This window comes from Heliangelus exortis, chromosome 16 (assembly GCF_036169615.1).
Source record: "Heliangelus exortis chromosome 16, bHelExo1.hap1, whole genome shotgun sequence".
NCBI lineage: Eukaryota > Metazoa > Chordata > Aves > Apodiformes > Trochilidae > Heliangelus > Heliangelus exortis.
The window spans coordinates 1,945,829-1,957,993 of record NC_092437.1 but is presented as its reverse complement, the minus strand read 5'-3'; the positions used below and the strand labels follow the sequence as shown (position 1 = coordinate 1,957,993).

At 60.1% G+C, this 12,165-nt stretch overlaps 1 protein-coding gene across 1 annotated transcript in view; it reads right to left on the bottom strand.

The window, feature by feature from the left end:
- Nucleotides 1-4,572, bottom strand: part of NOL4L (nucleolar protein 4 like) — a 53,028-nt gene extending 48,456 nt beyond the window's left edge. The window contains exon 1 of the mRNA XM_071760284.1: nucleotides 4,106-4,572. Coding sequence (XP_071616385.1) covers nucleotides 4,106-4,414 — 309 coding nt within the window. The 5' untranslated portion in view covers nucleotides 4,415-4,572. The remainder of the gene's footprint in view (nucleotides 1-4,105) is intronic.
- Nucleotides 4,573-12,165: the final 7,593 nt, after the last annotated feature.

Below are 12,165 nucleotides of genomic sequence, written 5' to 3'. Positions count from 1 at the left end.
AGAGAGCAGGGAAGTGAAATCCAACGTGGGCAGAGCCCACCCAGTCCCTGAGCCCCTGCACAGTCCCTGAGGAGCTGCCCTGATGTCGGGCTGCCCCTACTCATCCCTCCAGCCTGCACCACGGGCTGCCAGGATGAATCTCTCCTGCCCCGCTGGCCACTGCTCCGGGGCTGTGACAAGCTCCTTCCAGACACAGCACTAATGCAGAGTGTGTCACCACTGCCCAACCAGTGCCCCAGCCAAAGTCAGAGGCAGAGCCTCCCCTGCACACCCCACCAGACCCATCTGCATCCCCTGTTGTCACCAGAGCACTGTCCCTTTCTCTGTCTCATCACACTCCACGTTTCTGTGAGGAAGACTGTCTAAATGATGCTAAACGCTCAGGACAAGAGGGACGGGGGATTGTAATGAACTGAATCCTAGGACCTTGTCAGCAACAAATTCTCCCACAGTTCTTAGCAGGTCTGGGGAGAAGGGAGAAGCCCGGGGTTCGGTCCAGCCCACAGATAACAAGGTGATTTACACCCCAGCAGGCGTTGGCCTCACACAGGAAGGGCAGATCTGGGCACTTGGGGCTGTAGCCATTGTCTGTGCTGCAGCAGCACACAAAGATACCCTCCTCCTCACTAAATGCTTTTTTTTTTTTCTAACTCCCTAACCTAAGGGATGCAGCATCCACCCCGTACATGAACAGGGCTGTCAGGCAACGATGTCCTACACTGCTAAACCTCGCGTTTTATCTGCATAGGGTTGTTCTGTTTTTTGGTTTTTTGTTGCTTTATTTTGTTTGGGGGTTTTTTGTTTTTTTTTTTTAATTGTATGTGTTAAATGTCCAGCATCTTTGGGACGTTCATCTGGGAAAAAGAAATCTGAACAGTCTCTGTGCCAGACATCCATCCGCACTGCTGTTCCTATTCCCAGTGCATTCTTTGAGAAGACCACCATCTGCTCTGACCACCACCTAAGGCAGATGCCCCCTTCTCAGTGCACAGTCCCCGCTCTCAAGCCACCCAAATCTGATTAGGCCTGTTCTGATGAGAGGCCTGGAGGAGGGCAAGGGAAAGTTACTCAGGAGAGAAAATAATAACCACACGTTAATTATGTCTTTGCTACAGATGCTCAGAAAATACACCACCCAGCTCAGGATGTGTGAGCCAAAAGGAACAGCTCGTCCGGGTTACTGCTGGGGGGTGATTATTTTTTGCGTTTGGGATTATAATTTTTTTTTTTTTTTTTTTTTTTTTTCTTCCCCCGGAGGAGGAGCGGCCCCAGCCCTGCCAGGGGAAGGAAAGATATTCTATCCCCACTGCTGCCCTCTACACGCTCTGTACCACCTCTCCTCCAGCTTGCACTCCCGGTACCTCGGGTTCCCCATAGCGATCTGCAGATGGAGCAGAGCGGCACAGCCCCTCCCGCCCCCCGGCTCTGCATTGTGTCTGTCTGCAGCCCTGGGACAGTCCCAAGCACGGGGCTCCTCGGGCAGATGCGCTCAGAGAAGGAAAAGCGGCCAGGAGGAGCGGGATCAGGTTGCTGAGGAGCACAGCCAGGAGAAAAGCACCGAAACGCCGCTCCAGAAGTATCTGGGGAAAGCAGCTGAGCGGGCATTAAACCAGAATGCACCCTCTGCCATTCAGCAAGAAGAAGCTGGTATCAGCTTGGTGAATTATTTGACTGCACGCATGAGAGAAATGAAATACACGCACAAACCCAGCCCAAACCGCCAAGGACGAGGAGAGCACTGAATTATCAGGAGCTGAAGAAAATCCCTGCCAAGTTATCTCTAAATTTGAGAGCCACTTCGGGCCAAACCAAAACGCAGCAACTGCATTGGTCCAGGGGATTCCCGGCAGAGGAGGGGTGGGGGGTGGGGGCAGCTGGGGATGGGGATGGCTGGGACAGAGCAGGCAGGAGGCAACAACTTCTACAGATTCATCAGCTGAGGATTTTTGGGGATCTCAGTGACTGGTCCTCCCTACAACCAGTGGCTCTGTACAGCATTCCCAGCCCCAGCGTCCCTCAGGCTCTGGGAAATAAGCAGTTGCCCCTCGGAAAATTCAGCTGTCCCCCCAGGGCATGCCTGCTTTTTGTTTGTTGGTTTATGGGAGCCAGGGTGTATCTCCTATCTGTAGCCTGCAGGGACTCTGCCACAGAAGATGCGGGGGCCTAGACACGCTCCTTGCTGAAACTTCATCTGTGCAGAAGCCCTCTGGGAATACGCGGGCTTGCGCCGGCCTCTCTGAGCTGCTGACCCTAGGGACTCCCTCCCGGACAAAGGGGAGGGGGTGTCTAGCTAGCAGCAGGGTCGAGGGAGTCTGGCTCGGCCTCTCTGGGGTACCATGACTCTGCAGCATTTGGAAGATCTGGGATAGAGTCGCTGGGTAGATGGAGAGGACCCGAGGGCAGTGCTGGATCTGCCGAAGGGGGTCCTGCTCCCAACCCGCCCTCGGCAGGGGCTCTTTGGGGGCGGGGGGGCTTGAGGTGGAGAGAGGGAGAGGAGTGCTGCAAGGAGGTCTCAAAAAAAATTGCAAAGATTTTTTTTGGGGCATGGCATGGGGGAGGGGGGCTGCAAGGGGAGAAAGAAAGGCGCCTCTGAGCACCACCAAGGGAAAGGGAGAAATAATGACCCTTCCCCCTCCCCCCAATAATAAGGCAGACCAGATGGGAGGTAAATAGTGCGTTTAGAAGCATTTGCCACAGATGGGCTGCCCTCAATGGAAGCATCCTCCAGCCACATCAATGCTGGAGTCTGTGTGCACAGAAAACACTGCACCCTTTAGAGCAGCGGCAGCAGCAGCAGCAGCAGCGGGGAGAGGAGGGGAGGGACGGTGAAGGAGAAAAAAAAAAAAAATAGAAAAAAAAAAATCCCTCCCGGAGCCCTTCTGTGCCCGCTGGCCTGGAGCAGTCCCGGCGGGGCGGCGGGCCGTTCCCCTCCCATCCCCCTCCCCGGGAAGGGGGGCAGCGGGGCTGGGGCAGCGCCGGGCGCACCCTGCGCGCAAGGGGCCAGGGCCGCCAAAGTTGCGCCTTTCCCTGCGCGCCGGGGAGCGGGGAGCGCTCGGGACGGGAACAATGGGGCGGCGGGGCAGCCCCGGGCGGCGGCGGGGCGGGGAGGCGGGCAGCCGGCAGGCAGCAGGCAGGAGAGGGAGGGAGGGAGGGAGGCGGCCGGTGCGCCCCTCGCTGCCGGCCCGGCGGGGCGCCGAACAATGAGGCTCCAGCGGGGGAGTTTCCCGGGACGGGGGGGTGGGAGGGGGTGGGAGGCTGCCCTAATCCGGGCTCTGCCGATGCCCGCACCCCCCGGGGCACCGGCTGCAGCGGCCGCGCCGGAGCGGGCAGCGCGGCGGGACGCCGGGGCCGGGCTCTCTCTCCGCAGCGGGCCGGGCTCTCCGCTCCGCTCGGCTCCGCTCGGCGCGGCGGGCAGGGCGCGGCGGCGGGGGGGGCTGCGGGGGGGGCGGGGGGTGCCGGCGCCCCCTCCCCGCCGCTCTCTGCCCTTGACTGCAGACCTGTCCCCGGCCGTGGGGCGGATGGGAAATGCCGGGCGAACGTGATCGGACGGGGCGGGGGGGGGGGCGGGGGGGGCCCACACCGGGCGGCGCCGCGGTCCCCCCCCCCACGCGGGGGCAGGTGCACGGCGGCGGGCAGGGGGCACCGCCGCTCCCCCTCCCTCCCACCAGCCCCCCCCTCCGCGCCGCCAGCGCCCGGGGACAGCGGCCGCACCGGATGGGACAGGGACGGGAGCGGGAATGGGGCCGGGGTGGGGGCGGCGGAAGGTGCGAGGCTCCGGGCGGGCGGTTGTCGCCATCCGCATCCCGGGCGGGCTGGGGCGGCGGGGTTGCCCCGGGAGCGGCGGGGGCTGCGGGAACGGCCGGGCCCCGCGTCTCGCCCCGCATGGGGCATGCGCGCTCCCGGCGGGGCTGGGCCGCCCGGTGCTGACGGGACAGGGCCGGCGCGGCGGTAGCGGTGGTGGGGACAGGGACCCCGGGGGTGCCCGCCCCCGCCCCGGGCTATTCCCCCCCCCTCCCTGCCCGCACCCCCGGGGAGGACAGACAGACACACGGACAGGCAGGCAGACAGACAGACACAGAGCCCCCGGGGCACGGAGCGCACTAACCGTTCCCGTTTTCACCGGCACATATACCACCACTTGACCCATCTTCGTCGCCTCCCTGGTGCCGTTTCCCAGGCGGAAGCCCTTGGACCGGACCCAGAACTGGAACTTGCCTTTCTCCCCCCCGCCGGAGCCGCCGCCGGAGCCGGATCCCCCCTGCAGCACCTCGGCGATGCGCTGGTACTTGCTCCGGGTCACCGTCTTGGTTTTAGCCGAGTCCCCGTAGGTGCGCAGGCACCAGTCCCGGAACTGCCGCCCCAGCTCGCTGTCCCCGGGGCGGCTCCCCCGCAGCAGCAACGGCGGCTTCGGCATCGCCCGGGTCGGCGGCAGCGGCGGCGGCAGCGGCGGCAGCGGCAGCGGCGGCTCCCGGCCCCGCGCCCTGTCCCGGAGCGGGCAGCCGGGGCGGCGCGGTGAGCCCGGCCCGGCGATGGAGCGGCCCGGGACGGGTTGCGGGGGCGACCACCGGGATGGAGAGGCGGGGGGAGTAAAGAGAGGGGGGTGGCCTTGGCCGGGGCGGGGAGGGAGGAGGGGGGCTCGGACAGCGAAGCCGGGCGGAGGGAGGCACCGGCGGCGCCAGCAGCAGCAGCAGCCGCTCCTGTCACAGGATCACAGGCGGCTCCGGCTCGTCCCCCCCCCCTCCCCGCTCCCTCCCTCCCTCCGCCCGCCCGCCCGTCCCTGCCTCCTCCGCCCCCTCCGGCCGCCTCCTCCTCTCAGCGGGATCCCACCTGTTAGAGCGGCCGCGCAGCCACCGCCGGGCCCCCCCTTCCCTCCCCCGGGCCGGCCCCGCCGCTCCCCCCTCCCCGTGCCCCGCGCCGGCCGCCCACCGCTCCCCGCAGTGGGATGCTCTCGGCCGGTCCCCCCCCCCGCACCCGTCCTCCCTGATCCCTGGCCCGTTCAGGATGGGTAGCAGGGAGGGGGGGAGTGTTAGGGGGGCCGGCCGGGCAGCCGGGGGTTGTCGGGGGGCGAGGGTCCAGGTGCCGGTCCCAGACAAAGGGCCGGCGGGGCGCGGGCGCACGTGTGCGGCGGGACGGGCCGGCGGGGCGGGGGCGGGCACCTGCCGGGCAGCCGCAGAGCTGGGGAGGAGCCGCGGTAACGGTGGCGGGGTCCGTTACCCCCCTCCCGAAACGGTCTGGAAACAAACGGGACTAAGAGGTGGGGGGAAAATAAAAAAACAGAAAATACAAAAAAAAAAAAAAAAAAAAAAAAAAAGGGGGAAAAAAAAGAATAGGAAAAAAAAAAAAAAAAAACGGATCGCCCCCGCAGCGCCCTCGGTCGGGGCTGTCCGGAGCCGCTGGGAATTGTCCCACCCGGGAGAACCGAACCCCCCGCCCCGCCCCAAGCACTGCCCCGGGGGGCAGCCTGGATCTTGTTCTCCGGGAGACAAAGGCCGGACCCCGGCCACGGTGCCTCCCCCCCCGCCCCGCAACCGCCCCTGCCCTCCGCGCCTGTTCCCTGGGCAGAGCATCCATCCTCCCGGCGGCGGGGGGGCCGTGCCGGGCAGCTGTCCCGCGGTCTGACCCAGCCCCGCCGCTGCGGGGGGTGGCGGGGAGCTTCGAACCACAGTCCCGCTCCTCCATCTCCGAGGGGTCTCCGGGGGTGGGCGGTCACAGCTGGCCCGGGGGGGAGCGAGACGGGGCCGCCCGTCCCAGTTGGCAGCTGCGGCTCTGTGGCTGCCCTGCGGTCACACGCGTGTGCCATGTTCCTGGCGGTGGCACACGCGCGTGCTCCCTGCCCCTCGCTGTCATGTGTGTGCTCCGTGCCTGCCTGGCAGTGCCACACGTGTGCTCCTGGTCTGTCCAGCAGTGCCATGCATGTGGTCCCCTGTCTGACCACTGGTGCCACGTGTGTGCTTCACACCCACCCAGCAGTGCCACACGCGTGTTCCCAGTCTGTTCACTGGTCCCAGATGTCTGCTCTCTGACCACCAGTGCCATGGATGTTCAGTTTGTTCAGCAGTACCAGGTATCTGCTCCATTCCCACCCAGTGGTGCCACACGTGTGCTCCATGCCCGCCTGGCAGTGCCACAGAGCAGACCCGTGCCATATGGGGACAAGTTGGTGGTGGTACCAAGGGCTGCCTGTGTTGTCACCAGTAGTAGGGCTGCTGTGAGGGTGTAGGTACAGGAGACAGGAGCCTGTGGGAACCTAGATGAGGGATCTGATGTATCAGGGAGTTGTCTGGTGCTGGAGGTGCAGCTGGATGCTCAGGATCGGAGGCAGGGGGAAGATGAGGGCACTTCACTGCCCCAAGGGTTGTTTTCTTCGCTGTCCCTCGCCTCATGCCACCTGCACTGTGCCCACCTGACGGGTCTCCAGGGTGGGAAATGAGCACTGCAGAAGCTGAGCCGTGGGTCAGCCCTATAAAAGAGGGTATAGTGAAAATGGGACATGTCTGCAGCACTGGAGCACTGACATTAATTATTGAAATGCACCACTGTAAATCCTGTTGACCCTTTCTACCCCACCGGATCTCTGGATACCCCTCAAAAAAATTCCCAGTGTCACCATTCAGTCTGCACTGGGCCCAACACGTTGCTGATGGAGAGGGACTTGAGGAGCACAGAACGTCCTCCTAGCTTGGCTTTTGTATCACATAATATAGGATGCCTACAGGAACCTGCTAGTGCACTGCAGTATTTTTGCTGACCACTAAAAAGAAGATGGACATCCTTTCAAGCCTCAGCCAGCCATGGAAGCACAGCTTCCTTGGGGGACTGCTGCGAGGAGCAGAGAGGGGGTGGAAATGGCAGAGAAGGATAATTCTGCACAGTTGGGGCTTGGTGGGCAACTTTCTCACAAAGACTTGGAGGATGAAGTCAGGCTCAGCTCTTAGCCTGCTGTCACCTGGCACTGGGGTGGCAATGGGAGGGTGAGGTTTTCTAGGGGGACTCCATGGATAATCTTTGGAGGAGGTGTGGTGGCAGCTGTGTGTCCAGGAGTACTGGGAAGTGCTTGGCACTTGAGTCCAGCTGCTTTACAGGAGATGTTGAGTGAGGAGAAGAAAAGGATGATTTTCTTCTGCTGAGGACTTGCTCTGGCCAGTTCACTGTGCTCAGACCTGCTGGTTGGGGTAATCCCTGAATTCCCCACCTTGCAGTTCAACACTCAGGAGCCAAGGGAAGAGGGAATATCCTCTTGCACCACCATCAGTATGGACAGAAGTCTTCTACCTTGTCCCACCCCCTTGAAGCTGATGTGGGAGAGTTTATGTTCATTGCCCCTGGATATTTTAACTTGAACAGAACCAGTTTGGATTTTATCACTGCCGGATCATGGTCACCATCAAACATTATCTCCATCATCAAAAAGCAGAGGGACGAACACTGTATTTTCCTTGATGATTGACAGACACCACTCCTAGGCGTGAAAGGCACTTTGCAGAGTGAGGCATCAGCATCTGGCCCTGAAAAGGGGAAGGAACTGGCAGAGGAGGACTCAGGGAGGAGCAAGGGGCCAAGCATGACAATCAGGGGGTGACAGGTCCCTGAGCCTGCTCCCACAGTGGCCAGGTTGGGTGCTTGGTGTGGGGTGAGCCAGCTGCTCCAGCAAGATGGTGAACGTGGCTGATGGAAGGGAAGGAAGGGATGGAAATGAGATACAGACCAAGTACCAGAGCCACTGTGACAATGGAACTTGGTCAGGTCATGGCACAGGGGGGCTGCCTCTTATGGCAGGGGACTGGGCACCCTCTGAGGTCTCTGTCCCCAAACTGAGAAATTTGGCTTAATTCTCCTGTAGTTTTTACTAACTCTGAATGTAAACAATGAGATTTTTGCAAGCAGAATTATTCTTGACTTTAATCAAAACCTAATTTAGATCCAGGTCAGATAATAAGCCAAAGCAGCTAAGGGTTATCAGCAAAGAGTGGGAATTCCTTCTGGACCCTATTGGATTTCTGTCTGTGTCACAGCACCAAAACATTTTTTGGTGTTGCTTTGGGCTGACATGGGCAGAGGAACTGGAGTCCCAGATTAAGTAGGGATTTGTGGAAATAGCTGACATTTTCTGACCTTCTTATGCCTTTGGAGGTCTGGGAATCAAGCCATGTGAACCCTCAGTTGATGTGCTTTGGGGGAGCCCAGGGAAGGAGGGCAGGAGCTGGCGAGGCCCAAAACACCCCCATTTCCAGGGATGTGTGGGAGCCTGGGCCGGGAGCAGCCAAGGAGCTGCTGAGCAGGACTCAGCCACAGTGCCAGAGCTGCGTGGGGAGGTCTGATGGCACCTGCCCACATCCTCTGCAACTCCACATGATGCCACATCTCCCTCAGCTTCAAGATCAGAAAATTTACCCTTGCCTGCTTTATATTTTTTTTTTCCCTATGGGAGAAAGAAGGAAAAACCCCAACCAGGAGACCACAGCTTCCCAAGACAGGCTGGGCCAGGGCAGTGCAAGCTGTCAGGCGAGGCAGGGGGGACGGGGTGCCCTCTGCGAGCTGGAGCTCTGGGTGTCTGTGTGGCAGTGGACAAGAAGGGAAGTAATAGGAACCGAAAATAGTCTTACGGTTTGGGAAGTGAAACCCTGTTCCTGTGACCTCTCACACTTGGTGAGCAGGGCAGCCCCTGGTGTGCAGGGCAGTGGGCTGTCCCAGTCTGGCAGCCGAGGGAGAGATGGGTCCCCTCCTTTCCCCCAGGCACATCTGCTTTGTCCACCCTCCACTGTCCCACCCTCCTCCTCTGCAACCTTCACCAGCATCTGCAGCTGCAAACACCTGGATGGGACTTTCCCACGAGCCCCTTTTCACTGCTCTAAGGTCAGGGGGGTTCTCTGGGATCTGAGGGATCCCCCTGCCCTGTGGGACCCCCGGGCATGGCTGGCATGGGAGAGGAGAGGCAGAGGAGAGAGGAGTCCTGGAGGCAGCTCGGATCCTTTCAGCAGGGAACTCCGAGGCAGGGGCCTGGCCTGTAGCATCAAGCATTTAAACGGTGGTGCTTCAACCTGGGGGGGGCAGGGCAGGGGCAGCAGGCACCTAATGCCTGGGGAGGGCTCCCAGAAGCGTCTGAATTTAAATTTTCAGTGTGCTGCTGGGTAGGAGTGCCCTGGGATGATATTTCTAGGTGGTATTTCATGCATTTGGGCTGAATCCTGGAAACCTGTGCTGCAGTGGGGTAATGAAGGGCCAGATACTTTTTGGTCAGGCTGCATCCCACCTCCCAGTGCTGTGAGGGCTTTGACACGGCTGTTACCTTCACAGTGGATGCTTATCCACCTCCCCTTCTCTGCCCAGCTGGGTACTGTGGCCACTCTGTGGGTGCTGCCTGCAGCAAGTATGCTTCATGGCAGTCCCTGAACAGGTTCCCCTGTGTCCTGTGTCTCCAAAGGCTCATTACCACCAGACCTGGAGATCCTTTCCTGCAGCATCGCCCCCGGGGACGCCGAGCACCAGCAGGACTCGTTATAGCCCTAAGGGGACAGGAGGCGCTGGGCAGAGCCAGGACCCCCGGATCCTGCTGCTTTCATTCCACTTCATGTGCCAGGTGGTGGCTGAGCGAGCACGGGGGCAGTCGCTGGTGCCTTTATTTGGGGTAATGCGTGGTTGGTTTTATGCCTGATTTCCTGGATTTTTCTTAGGGATGTCGAAGTCTGGTCTGGTCCCGGCATAAAGCAGATTCTGTGTCATCCTGGGGCTGCAGGGGTTAATTTTTGTGCTTCTCTCCCCAGCTCGCTGCGGACTCTGGCTGGGACAGAACATCTGTCTGTTGCTATGGCTGCAGTACACTTGAAGGGGATGACTGGATAATTATTGCAAACATCCATCCTGCCTGATGTGCTCCCGGACCCTCCCTGCCCCACCGCGGGGCAGCGGCCGCCTTCGGGGCTCAACTTCAGTCCCCGGGACCCTACCGAGGGATGGCGCGTTGGCAACACCTTTTCATTTGCATAATTAATGAGGCCGAGCTTGCAGGGCTCCTGGGAAATCCGACGCAGAGCAGAAGCGATGAAATGGCACGGAGGGCTCCAGCCTGCGCCGGGGCTCGGCAGAGCTCTGCTCGCTGGTATCTCCCCGCTTTGGAGCTACTGGGGAGTTGTTCTCCCATTCCCATGAATTTACCACCCACTATCTAGCTGAACAGATTGCTATGGGCCCGATCCTTTGCTACCTCCTGCCAGGCGCAGGCCCCGGTGCTGTGTGATGCTGAGCAGGATCAGCACAGTGCTGGGGTGTCCGTGTTCCTTCCTGAACACCCCAGGAACCTTCTGCACTGCCTGGTACCCTCGGTGGCTGCAATGTCCCGGGGTCATGGCGCTGACTCGGGCCTCCACCAGCTTCTTCCGCCTGGGCAAGCTCCTGCCTGCAGCCCTGGCTGCTTCCTGCAGAGCTGCCTGCACTCCCTGCCTGCACTGCCACCGTCTGCAGCTCGGTGACATGCTGGGGAGAGCTTGGTGACATGCTGCTCACCCGGGCACCATCCTGTGCATGCAGCTGCAGTGCCAGCACCGTGACTGGCTGGTACCATCACCGTTACTGGCTGGTACCATCACCATTACTGGCTGGTACCAGCACTGCTGGGGAAAGGCATGGAGCTGCTCTGCTGGGCCCAGGTGCATGAGCAGCACTGCCCAAACCCTCTGCCAGACATGGGCTGGTGACCCAGACAGGATCACCAGCTTTCCCGTGCCTTCCACGTGCTTTCCCAGTGGTGCCCATCCCTGGGGACACGGCGTGCCCTGAATCCCAGGACTCAGCCTGGGCAACCGATGCCTGCCCACAACACCCACATCCCCAGCAGTGTTGCTGCTGTTCTTTGGCTTACTGACATTTAACCCTGCCCTGGATCTAACCCTGGGGGTGTTCAGAAATCTAGATCCTGCCCTGTGGATTGTCCTTGTTTCACCCAATTCCTACCTCTGAATTAACAGAGAAAAAAATAATGCCGAAGTTCCCCTTCTGACCAGACACTGCTGGACGCTGCTTAACTATGAACTTCAATACAGCCATTGTACTTTTTTTTTTTTTTCTCTGTTTGTCAGCACGTGGTGGGATAGGAAGTCCGAATGGAGCTGGGACCATGATGAGCACAGACCTCTGCAGCCAACAAACAGCATCACAGCTGGGACCCTCCACCAGGGCCACATTCCCTTTGCAGCAGTCTCAGGAGGCTGGGCAGGACAAGGCTGCCCTGTGCTTTTCCTCCTAACACTGGCAATAAATAGTAACACAGAATATGTTCACACATATCTGCATATCTGTATTGTATCTGCAGGGCACCCACAAGTATTTGTGTGGAACATTTCCAGGGAATGAGTCCCTTGCTGGAGGCAGGCAGGGACCAGGGCCAGGTGAGGGGACTCTCTGTCAGGAACAGCTTCCTCTTTAAAGAAGGAAGGAAGATGGCAGGGAGAGAACTGTGGGCTGCTCCAAGTCCTGTTTGATCCTTATCATCTCTACATTTTTGTGTATGATTCAATAAACTCCTTTGCTTGCACAACTTACTTGACTCCCATTGGCATGACTCAGGTGCAAATGATCTGCTCACATTCAAGTGATGGAGTCGAGCCCCATAGCTACCAAACCTTCAAGAGATCCTAATTCTGATTCAGTCAGCTTGGAGGGCAGAGCTAAACCTTCCCTCTGAGGCTCTTGCAAAGGCAGTGGGGCAAATGAGGGTGGCAGGAGTCATGCTGCTGTGTGAATGCAGCTCCCAGGCACAGACAAGGCTGGCATTTGGTTGCTAAACTTACAGAAGCTCTCTTAGAGCTTCTCTCCTGGAGCCCCTCTTCCTGCAGGAGCTGACCACATCCAGTTGTGGATGTGCTGTCCCAGGCTGACCCTGGCCTGAGGCAGTCAGAGAAGGCTGGGTGCTCCGAGGAGCTGGCTGCAGGGGAGCCTCAGGTGCTCAGCACCTCTGCAAGCCCATCCAGAGGGGTGCCCAGCTCTGAGTGGAGGTATCTCACTTCTGGGTGTCTGTGCTTGGGGGCGACCTGCCTGAAAACACACGGGGCATCTGTGAGCTGCAGTTCTTGGGGAGAGTGTCTGGGCGGGAGCTGCCACGGTAGGCAGGAAGGTGATGCCACATTCTGCTCGTGGGAGGGTCCTGAACCCACGGTGCACTGGAGCTGTGGG